The sequence below is a fragment of the Plasmodium berghei genome (assembly GCF_900002375.2).
Source record: "Plasmodium berghei ANKA genome assembly, chromosome: 12".
NCBI lineage: Eukaryota > Apicomplexa > Aconoidasida > Haemosporida > Plasmodiidae > Plasmodium > Plasmodium berghei.
In genome coordinates, this window is record NC_036170.2 from 1,361,862 (window position 1) to 1,384,922 (window position 23,061).

Below are 23,061 nucleotides of genomic sequence, written 5' to 3' on the forward strand. Positions count from 1 at the left end.
TGAATATAAGAAAGTAATAGCTTGGTAATTTTAATTATTTATAGTTAAATATTTTTGCTCAATGGAGAACTTTATTTCCACATACATGAAGAAACAAATGGGAATACATGCATATATACGTATTTTTTTTTCAACGCATGGAAATAGCTGTACAAAAAATTGGGTATTTTTTTTATAGCTAGCCATAATTAAAAAAAAAAAAAAAAAAATAAATAAAGTAGGCAGTTGCTGCATATATGAAATATAAATATAAAAGTTATGGCATAATAAATAAAATGAAAAAATATACTTGAATAATTTTTAATTAAATAAATTCATTCAAATTATTCGTGGTATTTTAAGTTGCATTATTTTGAAACATATTTATATTATGTAATAGTGTTCAGATGATAGTGTGCAATATTTGTATAAAGGGACGAGTAATAGTATAACAAAATGAAACTTGAAATTTAGCTAAATGTATTGATAATATAGTTGCATACATCTAATCTTTTGACATGTTTTGTTCTAGTATATGTATCTCTCAAATTTGTTAAAATATCTAAAAAATAAACATTTTTATGTATAATATTAAAATATATTTATTTGAATTTTATAAATTATTATTTGCATGTACTAGTAAAATATAAAATGACAATATTACCTAGATATGGGCTACTTAAATTATTTAACAAAAAATTGATACAATTCCTAAGAGACTTTTGTTCAATGTCTTGATTTTCTGCATTTAAAGGATAATATAATTTTATAAATAAGTTTAAGTATATTTGGAATTACATTATAAACACAATGAAAATTAGACATATTTTTTTTGTTGTCATTTCATTATATTTACCATAACTCGAAATTATATTATTTAATATATTTGAAAATGTGGATTTGTCTAAATTATTCAATTTTTCAAAATATGTGAAACTTTTCTTTTTTTTTAAAGAATCTTTTAAAGCGTTTTCATTTTCTAAATATATCTAAAAAGGAAAAGAATAGCCAAACAAATAATTAAAAGACTGAAATAATATACAGTATTTATTTGCATATCTACATATTCGTGTAAAAAAAAAAATACATTTTTTTTGAAAATATTTTTCTTTCTTACTAGAATTAAAACGTTAAAAATTCCCGTTACATATGTTTTATGTGTTTTTGATGGATTTAGGAAAAAATTATCCACTAACCCAAAACTAAGATTTGATGAAATAGGTGTGTTCATATTTTTCGTTAAATTGGGTATAAAAAAATTATCAGAAAAAAATAATATGTATGAATATAATAAAATAATAATAGATTTATTTTCTAAAATTCGAAAAGGAATATTATAAATATCATGCCTTAATAATATTAAAGCTATATCATGATTATTTAAATAGCTACAAAAATTACTAGTATCATATTGTATTAAAGCTATATCATTTATATCATCAGAAATAAAATATGATTCTATACTATTTATAAAGTTTGTTTTATGTGTAGATTGTTTAATTGTATTTTCATTTTTATTTAAATCTTCAGTATCTGAAATAATATCATTTGTTATTTGTTCAGTATAAATATGTTCTTTGCTAACTCCATAAAAATAATTAATAATAACTGGATTCAAAATAAAGGTATTAATATTTTGTAAAAAGTCATAAGTATGTCTAAAATAAATATGTATATTTAAAATGAGATTATTATATTCATTTTCTTTTAAAATATTGTTTCTTAATAAAAACAACTCCATAAAATTTTTATTTTTTAATATTTCATTAACATTATGTTTATATGCATTTAAAAATGTGTTGTTATTTTTTTCACCAATTTTTAAAACATTCAAAAGTCTTTTATGTGTATTTTGAAAAATGTTATTAAAAAATTCATTTAATTTTATTTCGTTATTTTGTTCTGTACAATTATTTGATATTATACTTATACAACATAATGACTTGTAATATATTAAATATATACAACAACTTATAAAATAATATAAAACATTTACTTCGTAATCTAGTCTATTTTTTATATCTATTTTTTTTTTTATATTAATATTATCTAAATATCTACAATCCCCGTCATTGTTAATATATTTACCATATTCTAAATATATATTATTCATGATATACTTGCAAAAATAGAGGCTCTTTATTTCTCTGCATTCGAGTATGTCTAGAAGTTTATGTACCAAGCTTTGATATGCAAAAAAAAGAAAATAAGAAAAAAATGAAAATGAAATAAAGAAAATAAAAAGATATAATAACATAATTTTTTTAACAAATAATATATATTTGGATAGTGTATCCCCTATTAATATAAGCAAAAAAATAAGTATACCATGTTTGCTTTACGAAGTATAAAAAGGAATAAGGGTTTTTAATTTCTGATAGTAGATAGTATATAATTTTACATGTATCAATAATATTATCAAATGGTTCGTAAATATTTATATTCTTAAATATGAATAATAAAAAAATGGTACATGAATACTCCAAAAATACATGTCTTACTTTGTTTTTATTTTTTTTCATTGTTTCTTGGTGAATATCATTTAATTCTAATTTTTCATTATATAGTAAAATTTTCATAATATTTTTTTCATTTTGATTTATGTTTAAAATTTTTATAATAATATTACATAAAAATAAAGACAAATTTGGATCGTAAAAAAAATTTTGTTTTTTAATTATATATTTTATTAAATAGTATACATAATATGGGTTGTATAATATATCTTCTGAAACCATATCTAAAATTATTTTTTGCTGATTTATGTTTTTTCCAAATAATTTAAATACTTCATACATTATTTCGGAGCTTAATTGTATATTCAATGATTCTTTGTCGAAATTTATTCCTTCAAATTTTTTAAAACTTTTTAATCTGAACAAATAGAAGGGGAACAAATATATGTACATATACTATCCTATGCATTAGGAGGAATTTCACATTCATTTTTACCTGGTTAAATAAAAATGTAAATCAAAAATGTCTATAGATATATAAAAGTTTTTATATATGCACATATGATCCTTTCCTTTAGGTAAATTTATTCTGGTATTTTTTGTTTTCTTAAAAATAATGTATAGTAGTATTATTAACTGAATCATGGTTTTTTCCTCGATTTTTGTATATACTTCTTCATTCTTGAATAGTAAATAGATTATCTAAATAAAAACAAGTAAATGAAATAATGTATAAATCCAACTCATATATGTATATATAAATAATGTATGCTTTTTCTTTTTTTTACTTTTTTAGCAATTTCACCTGCAATATCAAGATGTACTTTTCAGGATATTCATCCCGACTAATTATCAAAAAAAAAAAATTTGTTACTTTTGTTATGATCATAATGAAACTAGGATGTATATCACTTTGTGATAATCCGCGTTTTTTTATATTATTATATGTTTCAATTGTTCCCAAAAAAGTGAAGTATAATATATATAGACAAATTAGTGTTATATGCTTATAGTTATTTCCCGTTGTATTATTTAAATAATTTTCAATAAATAAATAGTAATTAGAAGGATTAACATAAGAGCCTATTAAATACAACGAATTAATATAAATATCAAGTTGTTGTGGATCAATTTTTTTATCAAAGGAATTAAATAAATAAGAAAAAAACTGGGGTATATGTTCAGTAACATTATCTTCAATAAAATAAAAAATTAATAAAATAATTTTACTACTTTCTAAAAATTGTGATTTATTTGTTTCATCATCATCCTTTTTATATAAATGTTTAAAATAAGTGTTTAAAAGAGTAAATGATAATCCTTTAGATTCTTTATTCATTTTGTTGCATGTTATATCAATATCTTTTATTTTATGTTCTTTCAATATATTAGAAATATAGGGATGACTATTTATAAATTGATTAATAGTTTTTTCGTAGTGCTTGTATTCATCATAATCATTTATTTTGTTTGGAACAGGTGTTTCGATTTCTAAATTATCATATTTTATTTTTTTATTATTGTCTATTTCTTCACACACAGGATGAGTTTCATTTTCATCAAAATAAAAATTATTTGGCGTTTCTTTCGTATTATTATTGCCATCAGAAATATGTAAATTGATTTTGTAATAATATTTTTTTATTATAAACGGGTTATTATGAGTTTGTGGAAAGTAATATTCAGTTAATGGTAATGGTAATGTAAATGGAGTTTTATATGACCATTCAGGAAAAAACTCATAAATTTCTTCCTCGTTCATATTTTTTTGAAAATTATTGTTACAACTAGCATTGTCTGTACAAATTTTACCGAATTGCTTGCGCTTTAATAGAACTTGTATGTAGATAAAAGATAAAAATCTAAATATTTTGTAATTGTCAAAACAGGCAGAGAATAAGTAAGGTAATAAAAATGTTGAAAAATCATTATAATCAATGAATTCATATAATATGATAAAAATAAAAGAATAAAAATTATATTTGACTTTTATACTTTTATCATTATATAAAAGACATAAATAATTTATATTTACATAATTATTATCATAAAAACATTTGATTGGAACTATATTAGGATCTTTATATCCAATTAGCATTTCAATTATTTTATAATTTTGTGTATTATTATTATTATTTTTAATTATTTTTACAAGGGTGTTCATACATTTTATTTTTATTTTACTATTTTTGTTGCATAAACACTTTAATAAACTTGTACTGATTATATAATGATAATTTATGTAGCATTCTTCTATTTTGTCTAATATTTCTTCTATAAAATTCATTATTATAAAATTTATTTCATAACAGTTATCGAACAGGCCAACCAAACAAACTTGAATTATTTTATCCAAATAAATGCTTATCTAATAAGAAAAGAAAAAATAATAAAATTAGTAGGCATTCAATAATTTATTAATGAACTATCGAAATAAATATTATCATATCTATTGTATATTTATATGTACATATACAATCAAACATTTTTCAAAAACTTGGCAATACCTGATAATTCGAAATAAGGCGCATAGTATAAAAAAAATACAAGAACAAAAAATATCTACAATATTCACTTATAAATTGATTTTTAAGAACCATAGGTTTATGGTCAAATAGTCGTATATTATCATCTTTTTGATAAAGGGGTAATGCACATTGATCAACATTTAATATAGTAATTAAAGCGTCAATTATATGCGTGTAATATTTATTAATATTATTTTGATTTAATAAGGTAATAAAAATATATATAATAATTAAAATATTTTGTTCATCATTTTTATTAAAACATAAAAGGAGTATGTGGAACATTTCATTGATTGCATAATCATTATATTCATTATTATTATTATTATTAAACAGAAAAAAAATGTTTTTTAAAATCTCAAAATGATTACACTGTAATTCATATATATATTTTTTTAATAGTTTTTTTTTATCAACAACAAATAAAATTTCATTACATATTTTGTCTTTCACATCATATAGATATTCATTTATATTGATTTGTAATTTAGTTAATATATTTTCTTTTAACAAATCATTTTGTAAGCATAATTCCTTTTCTATTAAAAATATATCATCATTCTGATTTCCATTTTGTTCACTAAATATATTACTTTTATTATTTTCGTTTTTTTTAGATACAACAATATTGTTAAGATTTCTTAGTGCCTCTTTTTCTTTAGGGTTAAGATTTTCAGTTAAAATATGGCATGAAATTTTAGACCCATTATATTTTTCTTTGCATTCTGAATAATTAAAATTTTTGTAGTAATTTAGAGCCGATGATACAATATTATCATATTGTTTTTTTTCTTTTTTTTCTTTTTTTATTTCCTTTGATATATTAAGAGTATATTCAATCATTTTTTCGATCATTAATTATAAGAGCAAATGGATGGAATATATGTGTAATATGTTGTTATAAAATAAAAAATCGAAAAAAAGAGGAAACTATATGTTGGGAGCCACGTTCATAAAAATAGAGAAATGCATAGATATGGTTAATAATAATAATAAATAAAAAATGAATAATATTTGTATACCTCAGTTTATTAATACTTATTGTTTTTTTTTTTTTTTAATTAAAAAATATTTGATAAAATTGTAAATTATAGGAAAATATAGACATATATAAGTGCAAAGTTAAATATTATTTTTCCAGTTTGCCTTTTTTGACATTTATTATTTTTTTCTCATAAAAGTACACATTTGTGAGGATTAGATAAGTACACAAATCTTTATTGCATTATTTTGTATATATAAACTTATATACAAATATAAAGTAGTAAACCTATTAACATTGAAAATGCTTCCATATATTATATAATTTTCCATGAATATTTCAAAGGAATAACAAATATATTCCACAAAACGTAATGCATTTATTAATTGGAATAATTTCATATGTTAATATTTATTTTGAAAAATGGATTTTTGGGTTTTTTTTTTTACATTTCCATTTTTCCGTCATAACCCATTTAATATACAAAACGAAATTCCCATTGTCTATACATATAATTTAGATGCTTATTTGTATAAATATTTACACTTATATTTGTCAAAAAATTAAAAATGTAGTAATAGTAGTTTATTTTATAGGGTGTAAACAAAATAACTACTAAAAAGGCATTACGCTTAATTATTTGCTTATTTAATCATTTAATCGTTAATCACTTATTCAATTAATTATTACTTCAGTCCTTAAAAATAACAATTAACGAATGGCCGTAATTTATAATTGACGTTTATTATATTTTATTTCGATTAATTTTAATTTATGTACTTATAAAAGTGCATAAAATTGTAGTATAATATGAGCAATATATTTATCATTTTGTTAATAACTAAAATCACCATAAAAAATATGAATAGCTAGCTAATATATCATGAAATATTTATTATTATCATATAAATGTTTTTTTGAATTTATCGAAATGACAAGTACACTTGGGAACTGAAAAGGTGTAAATAAAATATTTTGTTTTTAAACACAACTTACAAATTTTTAGAAGAATAAGAATGCATAATATTATGTATATTTGATGTATTTTTGTTTTGATTTAAGGATAAGCTATTATGTAGGGGTGTTGTATATTTTATGTTTAAGTTTTTTTCGATACATTAATAAAAATGGGGATAAATAGTTATTTTATGAAATATATAAAAATCACTTATATATGTAGAAGGCGAAATGAAATGAAAAAAACTATAGAAAATTTAAAAAATAATATATATACATATAATAATTATTGCTGTCATAATATTATATATCATATAAATGAACAAGATGAAATAAATAATTCAAATAATTGTTATAATGTAAAAGTTGATAAAAATGTTGAAGAAATGATAAATTTAATTAGCCCTTTAAATTTTTATTGTGATAAAAATATAGAGATAAATTTGGCTAATGAAAAAAAAAAAAAAAGTGAAATAAATAAACAAGAATTTGGTGAAAATGAATATAATAATAATAATAAATATATATTGAAATATAAAATAAATGAATTAATTGGTATAAGAGGAAAACGAGAACAATATAGATATACATATTTAAAATCACCTTTTAAATATAAATATGCATTAAGACATTATGTTTTTGAAAAATATAAATATAATTTTTATTTTTTTAATATTACACATTTTAATATAAATATTATTTTTAATATTATTTTATCATCTATGACAAATGAAACATCAGTTAAGTGTAATATAAATTGGTTTTACCCTGGAGAATATTTATTTCAATCTGAATTTTTGCGAAATTGTTTTAAAAATGTAATTGAAGACATTGATAAAAAAATCGAGAATTGTGACATTAGGGAAAAGACATTAAGTCTAAAAATAGAAAAGCAATTAAAAGAAATATATAAAAATAAAAATATCGAAGAAAATGACAAAAATAAAAAAATCAAAGAAAATAATGATGGCAATACTAGTGTGCCATATTATTCACGAATAAATTTAAGCTTGAATAAATATAACATACAAGATTTATTACCAATATTTTTTCAAAATAAATCATTTACTGAAAATTATAAAAAGTTAATTTTGTTAGAAGAAAAAAGCTTAAAACAAACAAAAAATAAAATTAGAAAAAAAAATGCTCATTGGTTTTTGAATCAAAATTCAAGTGGCTAATAATTATAAAATTAATATTAAAAGCAACCTTTATGGTAATATGCCTATGATTTACAGATAAAGGTATGCATATATGCTTGTACAATATAAGTAAGTGAAAGCATATATGCATAGATCAAAATAAAGAATATATATACAAAAACAACGGTATTATTTAAAACTTAAAAAAATAACATATAAACATATATAAAGAATATATAAAGATATATAAAACATAATAAACATATGTATTATATAGACATTATAAACACAATGATTCATCAAATTTTATCGCTTTTTAAATCTGGTCTTATTTGTTATCTTTTCTCCAATCATAAAAAAAGAATTCTAAAAAAAAAAAAAAATAAAAAATATGAATGAGTCCCAATTATTTAGCATATTAAAATTTAGATGATATTTATATTTTTTAGAATTACTGTTATTTCTGAATTTTGAGAAAATTTTGAAGATACAAGTTTGTGGAAATTCAAATCAGTTATCTAAATAAATAGAACAAATGAGAATAGATATGTATAAGTATTGTCTATGTATATATATGTTTTAATAAATATAAATGAGGAATGTAAAATAAACATAGAATATGTACAAATATATAAATCGATAGTAAATTACTTGTTTGTTTAATTCCTTTATTATTTGCTGTTTTTCTTTGATAATATTTTTTTTTTGCTCATTTTTTAAATCATAATTATATATTTGTTTTCTTTGATCTGCACATAATTTCGCATTGATTGTTTCCACATTTTTAAGTTCCCGAGATAAATCACTATTTGTTTTTATTTTATCTATAAGTACATTAATTTTTTTTTTTATTTCATTTTTTAGATTATTATTTTTTTCTTGTAAAATATATATTTCCTTAACACATTTATTAATATCATTTAAATTATCCATGTTAATATTTTCATAATTTATTTTTAAATCATGTATACATGATAAAAAACTATTTCTTTGGCTTTCTAATAAGGCATTTAACAATTGGTTAAAATCGTATATATATAATATAATATTTTTTTTATTTATAATTTCTTCATTTTGGTTTGTACTATTTCCATTTGTATATATATTCCCTGTATTATATATATTTTTTAATTTTTTATTTTGAATTTTTAAATTTATTAATTTTTTTATATATATATCACTACTATAATCATAAACTGAATTTTTTTTAACATCAAAAAAATAATTATGTTGTGTTTCATAAAAATGAGTTTTTGCATGATCATTAATTTTTTTTTTTTTTTTTTTTAAGGGATATTTTCTATATTTCTCTACAGCTACAATGCTACAATTATTTTCCAGCGCACAGATTTTGTTCATGTGCATATAGTCTTTGCCACTTTTATTCATTTCTTTTCTAGTTTCTTTTTTATTATTTGCCTGTATAATATTAGTATTAAAAAATTTGTTTTGTAACTTGCATTTGTTAACAGTTTTTTTTTCTTTAGAGTTGATAAAATCATTCTTTTTTTTAGAATCCTTCTTAATAATGCATTTATTTATGCTTTGAGAAAAATAATATGAAACATTTTTTTTTTTGTTAGCTAATTTTCCTATATAAATATATTTAGAAAATTTGTTTAAATTGTTCATATATATATTGTCATTATTTGAAAATACTAATAAAGTATCATTTGGTGTTTTTTCATTTTGTGTGCAATTATTATTTTGGGGTGTGGAATATTTATGATTAAATATTTTTTTATTTTTATTATGACTATCAGAATAATATGTAATATAGTTCGTTTGTTTATTATTATAATTGGTGGAGAGATATTTATTTTTCTTTCTTTTATAGATACATATTTGATTAGTTCGTATTTTATATACACATTTTATTTTACTTTTATAATATAGAGATAAAATGATGGTATTAAATATTGGCATAAATGATTTAATTATTTTTCTAAAAATATAAGATATTTTTTTTATTATAATTTTTTTTTTTTTTAAAAGCTGTTTTTTTTCTTTAATTTTTTTTTTTTTGATTTTAACAATTTTATCATAATTAAAAGAGCATCCAATAAAACCACAAGACAAACATATTTTGGAATTATAATTTTTTTTACAAATATCACAATTAGCTATTTCATAATTATATTGTTTATATCGGCATATTGGACAGGAAGTAAAACAACATTTCTTCAAACAATTAGAATGAAATATATGGCTACATAATATATTTATAGGAACATTATTAAAAATTTTGGCTTTATCATTTTGTTTCCTTTCTCTTTTCATTTGGCTATTATATTTATTTTGCATATTATTTATAAGATTTGTAACAGATAAATAGTATGCATATTCGTTCAAATTATAATTATTTAATGTATTAAGATTGTTATAATAATAATTTGAGGGATATGTTTGAATTTTGTTTTCTTCTTTACTATGTTTATCATTTGTCTTGTAACATTCTAGAAAAATATTATTATAAGGAGTATTAGTATTTGGTGAAATAGATGAAATTATATTAATTTTGTTATTATAATCGCTAATATTATTTTTTTTTACTTTGGAATTTTCGATTTTGATATCAATGCTTAATTTTTCTTCCCTTATAAAATTATTACATGAGTTGGTTTTAACTTTTTTTATTTTGGTAGAAGCATTAAATTCAGAATTTATATTATTCAAAATATAATTTTCTTTATTACATTTAATTTTTGAAGCATATTTTTTTTGAAAACTAAAATTAAAAATGTGAGAAATAATTTTGTTTAAATTTTCTGAATATAAAGGTTCTAGACATACAGCACATGATAGTTGAAATTTGTTTTGTGATATAAGATAAAATGGATTAATAAAATTAGTATTTGATATTAATTGTATATTTTCAATATGATTGTTATTATTTGCACACATAATTTTTTTTTCCAAATCGATGTTATAAAATTTCTTTGTATTAATGTAAGAATTGGAATTATTATTTCTGGTAATACAAGAAGTTACATTCATTGTAATTCCTTTAACAATATATATTTTAAATTTTTTTTTTTTTTTCATATTAAAAAAATATATTTTTTTAGCTTTGTTCAGAATTTTTTTAGTATAAATACTAAATGTTAAGAAATATATCATATATTCTTCATAACATTTTTTATTTAAAACTTTTAAAAAAAATATAAAATTATCACATGGGTATAAAAGTTCTAAAAAAGCAGAAGGAGATATACAATTTGAAACATTAACACATAATAAAACTGAAATATTTTTTTCATTTACTAAGTTAATATTCATTATTTTGTTTTTATTAAAATTATGATTTTTATATTTGTCTTTTTCAAATATGTTTTCCTCTTTTTGGCTTATCTTTGAAATATTTATGTTATTTCTATCATTTTCATATATCTTTATATTTTTTTTTAAACATTTTATATTGTTATTTTTATAAAACTCATAATTCTTGTAGCATATAATACATCCAGTAATAGATTGTATTTTTGTATTACCGCAACTGTATTCAAATATATAATATTTGCTCACCCTTTTTTCATTTTTTCTTTGTGTTTGTGTTGTTTCTTTTGTATATGCATCATCGAATAAACACAATTCTTTTATTAATTTATAATTTTGTGTTTTTAGTTTGGTTTTACTTTTTTTTTTTTTTCGTTTTTTTTTTTTCTTTATAATTTTTTTTTTAAGGTTAAGAAAAATATTTCCCTTAATTAATATTTCTGAAAAATTAACAAACTCATTTTCTAAAAATATATTTTTTAAACTAATATCACATGTAGAGTTTAATTGGTTCCTATTCTTTTCGTAATTTACACATTTATTTTTTTTCATTCCTTTCTTCAAGTTGTGATGAAAATAAACATCCTTAATATCTTTTTGAAATTTGTTTATTTCTTTATTTATTTCTTCTTCAAATTTTTTATCATCATTTTTTACATTTACTATACCTTCTGATTTGTTATTATCAAAATCTATAGAAGGAAATATATAATTTATATTTTTCTCGATTTCTTCCATATTATTTAGATTAAGCAAATTATATATTTCGTCTTTATTAACTTTAGAATTATCATTCTTTTTTATTTCTTCTATCCCCGATTCCCCTTTTGTATTTTCAATTTTTTTTAAAACTGGAGTTGATATATCATCATGTTGATTTCCTTTATCTTTTCCTGTAACCCAATCACTGTTTATTTCAAAATTGTTTTTTCGAATTTTCGACGTGTCATTTTGAGACATGTTTAATTCGTCGTTAGTTTTGGGCTCCAAGCTTTTGCCGCTTTGGCAACACTGTTCACCACTATGTTCACCATTCTGTTCTTTATCGCTATTTTCTTTACCACATTGTTTTCCTTCTTTATTTACACATTGAGGATTTTCGGGTGTGTAATGATTGGACGTATTCGATATTATTTCTTTTTTCGAACTATCATTGTTATTAATTTTTAATTTGTTAGTGTTATTATGATTACATATTTCTTTTTTATTGTTTGGTGATTTGTCTGAATGTTTACTAAAACCGTCATTTATCTCTTTGCATAGATTTAAATTAGAATTAGTGTGTTTTTTTTTCCTTTTAAGTTTTTCTTTTTTTTTGTTTTTATTCATTTGAAAAAAAAAGAAATGTATGTCGAATATATTGCAAATAACAAATTCAAATATGATGTAACAAAAGAAAATAAATATATGAGTAATAAATGAATTGGTGCTGTAAACAATGTCAAATAATATAATACGAAGTAAATCTTTTAAATAATAAAAATATCATAATATTGTATATATTTGATAAATGGAAAATATAAAAATAAAAGGCTTATAAATAATTAGTATATGTTCATACAAAAAGTTTACATTATTTCCACATATTAAATATTGCTTTTATATATTAGGCAAAAATTATCTTATAATAGTATATTCAAAAAATATATATTTACAAATATAATACTATAGGTATAAAAATTAATTTGTATAGGTTTAAAATTATTTTTTTTTAATATTTCAAAAGCATATACAAGATTATATATTATACAGCATCAGAAATTTCTATGTACTTGAAAAAAAAAAAAAAAATGTAGCCAATTAAATTTACATATATTAATAAAATAGTTTACATTTACATCACAGATAAAATAAAAAATGCAAATGTATTATATCTATATATAAAAAGAATTATACGTCAAAAAATAAATAAATGTATGAATAAATATATATAATTTTTGATATAATTCGTCATTTTTTTTTCGTTCGATTATGTACAATTAAATCACATGTATAATGAATAGCATATTTTAAAAATAAAAAAAAAAGAAAAATAGGAAATAAGTTAAAATACAATGACACACAAAAAAATGGTGTTATAAAACAAATTAAAAGGATTGTAAATGTAAAAAAGTAATCCCATAAAAAAAAAGGGAAGTAATTCATGTGTTTGGTATGTACTACACATATAAATGTGAAATATATTCATGCTTATGAATATTAATTCAAAATTATAAAAAGAAATTTCACTTTTGATAAAAATTACACATAATCTTAAATTGTATAAATGATAAATTTGTAAAATTTTATAAAAAATTTATAAATATTTTCCACATTTTTGTTTTTTTGTGTACATATCTAAGATATATTATATGTATGAATCCACAAAAAGGTTAGCAATAAAGTAAATGTTTTTGGTTTTGCTCAAACTATATTCTTTTTCATTCTCTTTTTATTTTCTATAACCCTTTTAATTTTTCCTTTAAATCATCATATAGTTGCATTAAATATGTCTTGACAGTGTGTAAGCGCAACTCAGTATTATCTGTATACATCATTTGAAGTTTTGTTTGTATATTTGCATTTATGTCCAATGCCATAAAAGATAAATATTCTAAATATAGAGAAGTATAGAAATCTAGGTTTGTATTATTTTTAAAGTGAATTGATTTATTTATATTTAGAACATTGACATATTCATCAATCCGTTCAGTTATTTTTTCTAAATGTTTAAGTTTTTCATTTTCTTGACTTTTTCCAATTTTTTCATTATATTTAATTTTAAGTTCTAATAATTTATCATATAAATTCATAATAACTTTTTTATTTTCATGTGTTAAGTCATAATTTTTAAGCCTTTTATTATTATCGACAAAAAGTTCTGCATTTACAATAAAATCAGTATCTGTAACATTATAATTGTTAATTTTAAATCTATATAGATTTAAAACAGATATTTCCCCACATCTATCTAACAAAGAAATGTCTAAAGGATGTGATAAAATTCCAATGGGGAACATATTATGATTAACAGATGTTTCATTATTATTACTTGTGTTTTTATTGTCAACAAAAATCATAGCAATACATACATTTTTATTTTTTCTAATTTTTTTTAAAAATTGGACTTTTTCAATTTCTGTAAATTTAATAACAGTTCTTTCACCAGGAAGAAGATTTGAATTTTCTGTAATTTTTGAAACAAAAACAGAAAGGTCGACATTTTTTTTTTCTTTCCATACTAAAAGAAAATTATATATATTTAAAACATGATTATTATCATATACTTTTTGTAAATATTTGATTTCATGTTGTTCTAATGTGTTTTCTGTGTCAAAAAATGATAAATCATTACCTTTGACTTTTTTATCAAGTTTTTCTTGAATAATTTCTTCATTAACAATATTAATATAATCGTTGCTTTCTCTAATTATATTTAAAATTTCTTTTGCAAAACCTCCTGATGGTTTTAGTTGTGTTCCTATTATTGGGAATTTGACTTTTTGTATAAACTCATTTTTTTTATTTTCGAATTTACTTGCAATTACTTCTTTATCTTCACTCGTAATATCTATATTATTACAATTTACAACGTCTGGTTTATATTCGTTATTGATATTTTTATTTATTTCGCTTAATATGTTGTTACTACTATTATCATTAAAATTATTAGTAAAGTTTTTATCATCATTATATTTTTCATTTTGCATACATATTTTTTTTTTTCTATTATGATTTTTTTTCCATCCTACATTTTGCCAATTCAAATTTCCAAAATCTTTGTCTTTGTTTATGTTATTATTATTACTGTATTTTAAGTATCGTTTTTCTTCGTCATTTCTCGACACATTTATTATATGTTTTCGATTCAGAGGTGAAAATATACTATCATTATTATATACACTCACAAAACTGGAGTACATTTGTTTGTTACTCTTTTTACATTTTATTACTTTCAAAAAGATGAAAAAAATGAAAAAAAATATTTGTATTTTTGTCATAATCTTTAAATTGTGTCACATAACACTTTTACTTTGATGCCTTTTCGTTTCGCATATTTAGCATGTTTTTTTTTCACCTTCACAATTGCTTTCTTCACGATATAAATTAATCAGTTTATTTTAATTATATTTGATTTTATAGTATTATATAATTGGATGTATTATGTAATATTAATTAAAAAATTTTTTTTCAATACCATAATTTTTGATAATATTTTTTCCTAAAAATGGAATAACATTATATGCAACTACACCAATTTGCGAATAAACAAAACTAATTGCATATATATATATTTTATGTGTAAATTGTGATATACAATACGTTTTTGTAAATAATTGTTGAATATATTGAATCCATTCTATGCCTTATTAATAAAGTAAAAATAATAAAACAAAATGAATACAAGCCAATATGCATACTATTTTAAAAACAATTATGAGATGCTCCGATGAAGAAAAAAAAATCGACAGCACCATAAAAAATATTATTACGATTGGGAATATAGAGAAAAATGTGGAAACTTGAGCTTATCTCTTAAATAATATAAAATTATTATGATATATTAGCTTGAAAGAAAGCTATCATATTTATATATTTATGCATACAAATGTATAACTGCCGCAGGATTTATAACAAGCGATAATTACATACATACATACATTTTTTTTAATAAAATTATGAACAAGTCAGAAAGTAGCCAAAACAATGAAAATTAAAAAAAAAAAAAAAATGATTTTTAGTAAAATATTTAATAATATATCAAGACATCACAGAGAACAAATTATTCAATTAAAATTAAAAAGAAGCAAATTCCGATTAACAAGAAGAAATTTTAATAATTATAAATGTGAAAATATGAAGAATCAAAATAATGTAGTTAAGGAAAACGCTACACCATTATACAAAAGCTACAAAGGTCACGATTTAAAAATAGAATATGAAAATGATTTTTTCTTAGTTGTAAATAAACCATATGATATTAAATTAGAGAAGGGGAAACTTGATGATATTTATCCGTCTGTAGAAACACTGCTTCGAAAAAAAAGGAATTTAAATACATTCAGGTAGGCATATAATATATTATAGTTTATGATAATTTAAAAAAAATATCCATATATATACTCCTAGAAAGGTGTGAAAAATACAGCTAATTTTGTGTGTAGAATATTTAACTATTATTTTTTTTTTTTAACTTTCCCTTTGCAGAATGTGTGGTCAACTGGATTATGCTACAAGTGGACTTTTAATTATTGCCAAAGATAAATTAAGTTCAAATATTTTAAATTACAATATTGAAAGTAAAAATATAAGCAAGATATATCTAGCTATATTATATGGGCATTTACCCCTTGATGTTTTACATATAAATGTTCCAATAAGTAAAGTTAAAAATGAATTTAAAATGAAGTTATGTTATAACTACAATGATTATTATGATACTGGAAAATATTGTTATAGTTTAATTTATCCATATAAGCATACATATTTAAAAAATGAAAAAGTAACTTTATGTGAACTTCGAACAATCACAGGAAGAAGGCATCAGTTAAGATTACATTCCATATGCTTAGGTAGTGGAATAGTTGGGGATGAAACATATTTTGAAGATATGATTGAAAATAAATATAAAATTAATTATATTAACAGTTCAGGTAAAAACATTACTACTTACAATTATAATATTACAGATTATATAGATAATAAAAACGATGAAATTAATATTGAAGGCATTAATAATGAAAAATTTAATGTGGAAAAATATGTAAAAAAAAGAATCGATGCAGAAAGGATGATGCTACATTGTTGGATAATAATAAAAAACGAAAATATAAAACTAGAAAATAAATTAAATAAAAGTGAAAATATAAATATTCTAGAACAAAAAATATTTGATAAAGATTATATAATATGTGATGATATATTAAGTAAATTTGTAAATGAAAAACCACGAACATTTGATGACTGTTTTTTAAAAAATAATTATTTGATTAATCATAATTTTATTAATTATAATGTTAAAAATATTAATAAAAATATTCAAAAAGTGGATAGGAAATTAAAAAAAGAAAAATACGCATATGATGCTTTACTACATAACTCTTTAATCCTTGAAAATTCAAGACAGGAAACGTTCGAAAATTTTGCAAAAGAGGATAAAAAATATCAAACAAATCAAACCAATATGGAATATAGAAGATCAGAAAATTCTAAAACTGAAATAATTGTAAAAAATTTTCAAAAATTTGAAAAAACAAACCACCAAAATAATTCCAAGGATTTAAAATCTGAGAATATTGAAAAAGTTGATGTAACAGAAACATTTATAAATAACAAAATGATAGATAAAAATAGTATTTATTCTGTTAAAAATGATAAATATCAAAACCCAAATGATTTATTTGATGACATTCATGATAGTGTCAATAAGTTTAATTGGGGGTAATGATTTTTTAAAAAACGGTTCCAGTTATTTTATCTAAAACATTTTGAACATAATTTTTATAATGTCTTTTTAAAACATTTTTTTGTTTATATTCTTATACAACTATTATAACTTTTTTTATGTACTAATAATAACGATGGTTATATAATACTATTTGCTCATTTTTTTAAGATGTTCTACATGAACATACAGATCATTCAAATTTGTTTTAAAAGTAATAAATTAAAACTGTGCAAAATGCATACAAAATATTTATACTGTAATAAAAAAAAAAAAATATTATTATTGCTAATAAAAAATCCAAATAATTCATGTCCATTTGGCTGTTTGCATAAAGATAATGAATTAATACATATATATGAGCATAACTATATTATATAATACTGCTTAGTTCATTATATATGGATATGGTTATTTTCTAATATAAATATGAATGCATTTTAAATGATTTATTTCTTTGTATTTTGTTTCATTTTTAAAAACAATAAACCATCTTATACGTTCTTATTCCCATGCATCCGAATAGTATGAGTTTGAAATCATCTAGTACTGATAAATCTCGGAATCTTTTTTTTCTTTTTGTATTTATGTTTTTTGAAATAAAATATAAGTTTGAATTTTTTTGTTTATTGCCTTTACTTGATTTTATTTTTGTAAAAGCAGTATCTGTAGTATCATCACTGGAAAATGCTACTTGTTCTTCTAAACTAAACTCTGAATAATTATTTTTTAAAATAATAGGCTTCATTTTTATATATATTAATTTCGAAATAAATATATATATTTATGACTATTATAATGGATTGGGTGCTATACAAATCAAATGTATTTTTCTTTTCATCCCCCCAAATATATATATATATATATATATATATATATATATTGTTTTTCTGTTTTTATTTATCAGTAATAGCTGTGATGACATAAAATATGGTCATAATTGTAGAGACAAATAAAAACAGAAATAACGTGTGTGAAAAGACAAAATTGCGAATATTGAGCTTTAATATAATTTGATATATATTTATTTACACATATATTGGGGTTCATAATTTAATAGACAAAAAAGGGGAATTGCAAATATTTTTTATTTTGTTAATACTAAGTGATCCTCACAATGTGTAACAAATAATTATTACAAAAATGAAACAGCTCAAAAGAACCTTTAAAAAAAAATATCGCATAAGATTGTTTAATTCATTATAATTAAAACATTTTTTTTCATGCATGCGTACATACCAAGTTGTAATTTTGCATTTCAATTGTTGTATATTCCTGTTTTACTTTATTTTATTTTTGCAAATATTAATGTGATATAGCTATTGCGAAACATAATTATATTTTGTAAAAATTCATAGAGATAATATGCGTATTTTACATTTTTCACATTTATTATTCTTATACAATAACAAGGTATTCATTAAAACTATTTATATTATAAACAAATAATTTGTCTTTAACGATAATGATCGAAACTTAAAAAAATGTAATTATAAAAAATATAAAATAGCATATCTATATGTCTTTTGAAACTAATTGTGACAAAAAAATTAGAAGGAATTTTACCTTTTTTTATCCCCATTTTAATATATTTTTTGAAAATCCAACACTATTATATAACATATTCATAATAAGTATAATGGTATTAACCATTTTTATTATATATATATATGCAATAATGTAAATAAAAAAAATATAATTTAAGATTTATATATGATCAAACTATATACGATAGTTGTTTCAATACATTATAAATATGTATATAATATATAGACCTTCACATTAATATATACTTATCAAATTTATACAATAATATAAAGCGAATATATATTTTAAATTATTTGAACCAACCAACTTAATTGAATAATAATGGTATATCAAAAAAAAGACTAAATATAATCTGGATTGATAAAAACATTAATTATTTTTAAAGTATGTTTCTTTATTTCATTTATCCATAAGTATACATTTTTTTTTTAACTTTGAACAATTCTATAATTTGCCATTTGAATAAAGTGAAAAAAATATATTATGCTAAATAAAAAAAAGTAATTAATTATAGTTTTGATTTTTGTAAATTTATAATTAAGTCCCCTTCACAAAAAATATATACATATGTAGAGAATTATAAATAATACGCACATATATGTATGTATATGCAAAATAATATTGTGAAGAAAATGCTGGAAAAAATATTTCTCTTAATATATACACCACCTTTTCTATAAGATTTACAATATGAAATAAATTAAATTAAATCAAAATTTATATTAAAATTGAAACAATTTTTTAAGGTAAAATGATATATTTAATATGCTACTATTTATATTTAAATAATTACATGAATTGAAAATATTTTTTTGTTTCCTTACAAGAATAGCTAGCTAAACACATGCACTTTCGTAAATTGATAAATATGTATTTTTTTAGTCAAACCTTGGATAAAATGTAAAGTTTTTTTATTGAATATTGAAAAATTCTTTTTTTTTTTTAAATATATTTTTAAAATTAAAAAAAGGATATGTATAGTAAACATTTACATAGATATACATATAAATTTTATTAAAAAACAGCAACAATCATTTTATGCATTGTAGTGTGTCATTTATTTTTATGTATATTTACATTGTTACCCTTATTATTTGAACCTAAAATTAACAAAGGTGAACAATATTTTCGGCAGACATTGTAAAATTATGTAGCTATTCAACAATTTATTTGCATGATTATAAGGAGAGAATATATTATGCACAGTTAATAAAAAATTTTATGCATTTTCTCGTTTTTTATTTTATTTTTACACATTTGTTTGAATAATGTCTGCTTTTGAAGAATTAGGGTTGCATAGCAACCTTTGTGAAATGTTAGAAAAGAATGGAATTGATCTTCCAACAGCAATTCAACAAGAATCTATTCCGTTAATTTTAGGAGGTGGTGATTTATGTGCATGTGCAGAAACTGGTACAGGTAAAACTATGAGTTTTATTGTATCGTCTTTACAAATAGTGCATGAACTGTTCAGAAATATTGGAGCATATTCAAAAAGCGACAACAATAATAATAAAGAGATGCTACTATGCGATAATAATATAAAGGAGAATAAAATAAAACAATTTGTGATAAAATCTTTAAATAATTACAATCCTAGGGTTCAAATTAATAATGATAAATATGAATGTATTTGCCGAAATAGTTCAAATTTTTATGAAGAAATAAAAGTAGATTGTGAAATAAAAAATGATATGTATGCATTTGAAATAAAGATATTAGATAAAAGCTTTATAAATGTCGGTTTTTGTCCATTAATTAAAGACACATTAAAATATAATTATACATATAGTAGTAATGGTTGTAAATATACAAATAGCAGAGAGGAAAAATATGGGGAACCATTTTTAACAAATGATATAATAACATGTTTGATAAATAAAAGATCTAATATTATTGCTTTTAAAAAAAATGGTAAATTTATGGGAAATGCTTTTAAAATATTTTATAAATATAATGATATACCTTTTTTTCCATATATATTTGGAACATCTTTTCATGTAAGTTTCCAATTTAAAAATTTGAAATATATAGACAATACATATTATAAAGAGTTAGCTGCTATTTTTAGCGACAATACAAAAAATGAAAATTCTGAAAGAAAAATATACTTCGATTCAGATATAAAAGATGTAGAAAATTCATCTACATTTGGAAAAAAAGAAACGAATAACTGCATTGGAGATAATCATAATGAATCTGTTGAAAATAATCAAAAAAAATTATATTGCATAGTGTTGTGCCCAACAAGAGATTTAGCAATGCAAACCTACAATAACTATTTAAGATATTCAGAATGTTTTGATAACTGTTCTATCAATATAGAATTAATTGTTGGTGGGGAGCAAAATTTTGGAGATAAAAGAAAAAAAGGATCAAAAAATCCAAACTCATATAGTAACATTGTTGTATGTACATCATTCAAATTAATTGAAAATATAAAAAAAAATACAATAAATCTTAATAATATAAAATTATTAATTTTAGATGAAGCAGATGAACTTATAAATAGTGATGAAAAATCTATTCTTCAAATAAAAGATGCATGTATGAAATATAGTCAAAATGTTCAAACATGTTTCTTTTCAGCAACATTACAAGAAAAAAATGTAAGAGAGTGTATAAATAAAATAACAAATAAACCAATATTTATTGATTTAAAATATGGGAAAAATATAATCCCATCACATATATATGTTTGTATTTATTATGTAAAAAGTAAAGAAACATATCAATATAGTGATAAAGAAATAGAATATGCTAATATAATATATAATGAAAAAATGAATAACATGAATTATTCAGATTTATATGAATATACAGATAAAGTACATGTATTAAATAAAAATATTATAAAAAAAGAAGATATATCATTAAATATAAAAATAAATAAATTAAAAAAATTGGTACATATAATAAATGTATTTAATATGCAAAATGGTATTATATTTTGTAGAACAAATTTAGATTGTGATAATATTTATAATTTTTTAAATCATGTCGGGGATGGAAAAGCTTATAAAGGGTCAGTAGCAACAACAAAGGAAAATAAATATTCGTGTGTTATATTAAAAGGTAAAATGTCAAATGACGAAAGAAAAAATAATTTAAATGCTTTTAAAAAAGGTGAAGTTCGTTTTTTAATATGCACTGATGTAGCAGCACGAGGTATTGATATTCAAAATTTAAGATATTTAATTATTATGACTATGTCAGATAATTATAGTGCTTTTTTTCATAAAGTTGGAAGAGTAGGAAGAGATGGAAAAAATAGTTTATGTATTGTTTTAAGTTCAGAAAATGAAGAAGAAAAAGTTTGGTATCATAACTGTCCAAGTAGGGGTGTGAATTGTTATAATAGAAATTTAAAAGAAGAAAAAGGGTGTACTATTTATATTAACGAGTCATATTATATTAAAACAATTAATGAAATGCTAGAAATACCAATGCATGTTATCGATTCAAAGTATTATTATGTAGAAAATTTATTCGATCCATTAAATTATTTAAAAAATAATTTGGTAAATAATAATAATAATAAAAGTAGAAGAGACCAGAATAAAAATCAGAATTCGATTTTTGCTGATATTATTCACTCAGATTTTTCAAACATGTTTGATCAAAATATAAATAACATCAAAAAATTGAAAGCCACTATATGTTGCAAACATTACGAATTAATGAATTTTGCTATTTAATATACTATTTATTTAGTGGTACTTATCCGTTTTCTATATAATTGTAATGCATATATAATATCATTTAATTA

At 20.3% G+C, this 23,061-nt stretch overlaps 7 protein-coding genes across 7 annotated transcripts; 3 read left to right on the top strand and 4 right to left on the bottom strand.

Annotated features, from left to right (window-relative positions):
* Positions 1 to 449: 449 nt before the first annotated feature.
* Positions 450 to 5,806, bottom strand: PBANKA_1235700 (conserved Plasmodium protein, unknown function; the record flags this gene model as incomplete). Its single annotated transcript, XM_034566437.1, has 8 exons — positions 450 to 541; positions 644 to 721; positions 836 to 968; positions 1,097 to 2,162; positions 2,308 to 2,853; positions 2,932 to 3,137; positions 3,241 to 4,803; positions 4,943 to 5,806. The coding sequence occupies 8 exons, from the start codon at positions 5,804 to 5,806 to the stop codon at positions 450 to 452; spliced, it is 4,548 nt and encodes a 1,515-aa protein (XP_034423034.1).
* Positions 5,807 to 7,072: 1,266 nt separating this feature from the next.
* PBANKA_1235800 (conserved protein, unknown function) lies at positions 7,073 to 8,083 on the top strand (the record flags this gene model as incomplete). Its single annotated transcript, XM_034566438.1, has 1 exon — positions 7,073 to 8,083. The coding sequence occupies one exon, from the start codon at positions 7,073 to 7,075 to the stop codon at positions 8,081 to 8,083; it is 1,011 nt and encodes a 336-aa protein (XP_034423035.1).
* A 267-nt stretch (positions 8,084 to 8,350) lies between these two features.
* On the bottom strand, positions 8,351 to 12,649 carry PBANKA_1235900 (zinc finger protein, putative; the record flags this gene model as incomplete). The annotated part of the gene is made up of 3 exons (XM_034566439.1): positions 8,351 to 8,410; positions 8,500 to 8,562; positions 8,696 to 12,649. The coding sequence occupies 3 exons, from the start codon at positions 12,647 to 12,649 to the stop codon at positions 8,351 to 8,353; spliced, it is 4,077 nt and encodes a 1,358-aa protein (XP_034423036.1).
* Positions 12,650 to 13,758: 1,109 nt separating this feature from the next.
* Positions 13,759 to 15,300, bottom strand: PBANKA_1236000 (conserved protein, unknown function; the record flags this gene model as incomplete). Its single annotated transcript, XM_034566440.1, has 1 exon — positions 13,759 to 15,300. The coding sequence occupies one exon, from the start codon at positions 15,298 to 15,300 to the stop codon at positions 13,759 to 13,761; it is 1,542 nt and encodes a 513-aa protein (XP_034423037.1).
* Positions 15,301 to 16,030: 730 nt separating this feature from the next.
* PBANKA_1236100 (ribosomal large subunit pseudouridylate synthase, putative) lies at positions 16,031 to 17,744 on the top strand (the record flags this gene model as incomplete). The annotated part of the gene is made up of 2 exons (XM_034566442.1): positions 16,031 to 16,365; positions 16,508 to 17,744. The coding sequence occupies 2 exons, from the start codon at positions 16,031 to 16,033 to the stop codon at positions 17,742 to 17,744; spliced, it is 1,572 nt and encodes a 523-aa protein (XP_034423038.1).
* Positions 17,745 to 18,219: 475 nt separating this feature from the next.
* PBANKA_1236200 (conserved Plasmodium protein, unknown function) lies at positions 18,220 to 18,492 on the bottom strand (the record flags this gene model as incomplete). The annotated part of the gene is made up of 1 exon (XM_034566443.1): positions 18,220 to 18,492. One exon carries the CDS (start codon positions 18,490 to 18,492, stop codon positions 18,220 to 18,222), a length of 273 nt encoding a protein of 90 aa, XP_034423039.1.
* Positions 18,493 to 20,560: 2,068 nt separating this feature from the next.
* Positions 20,561 to 22,990, top strand: PBANKA_1236300 (ATP-dependent RNA helicase DDX1, putative; the record flags this gene model as incomplete). The annotated part of the gene is made up of 1 exon (XM_034566444.1): positions 20,561 to 22,990. One exon carries the CDS (start codon positions 20,561 to 20,563, stop codon positions 22,988 to 22,990), a length of 2,430 nt encoding a protein of 809 aa, XP_034423040.1.
* Positions 22,991 to 23,061: the final 71 nt, after the last annotated feature.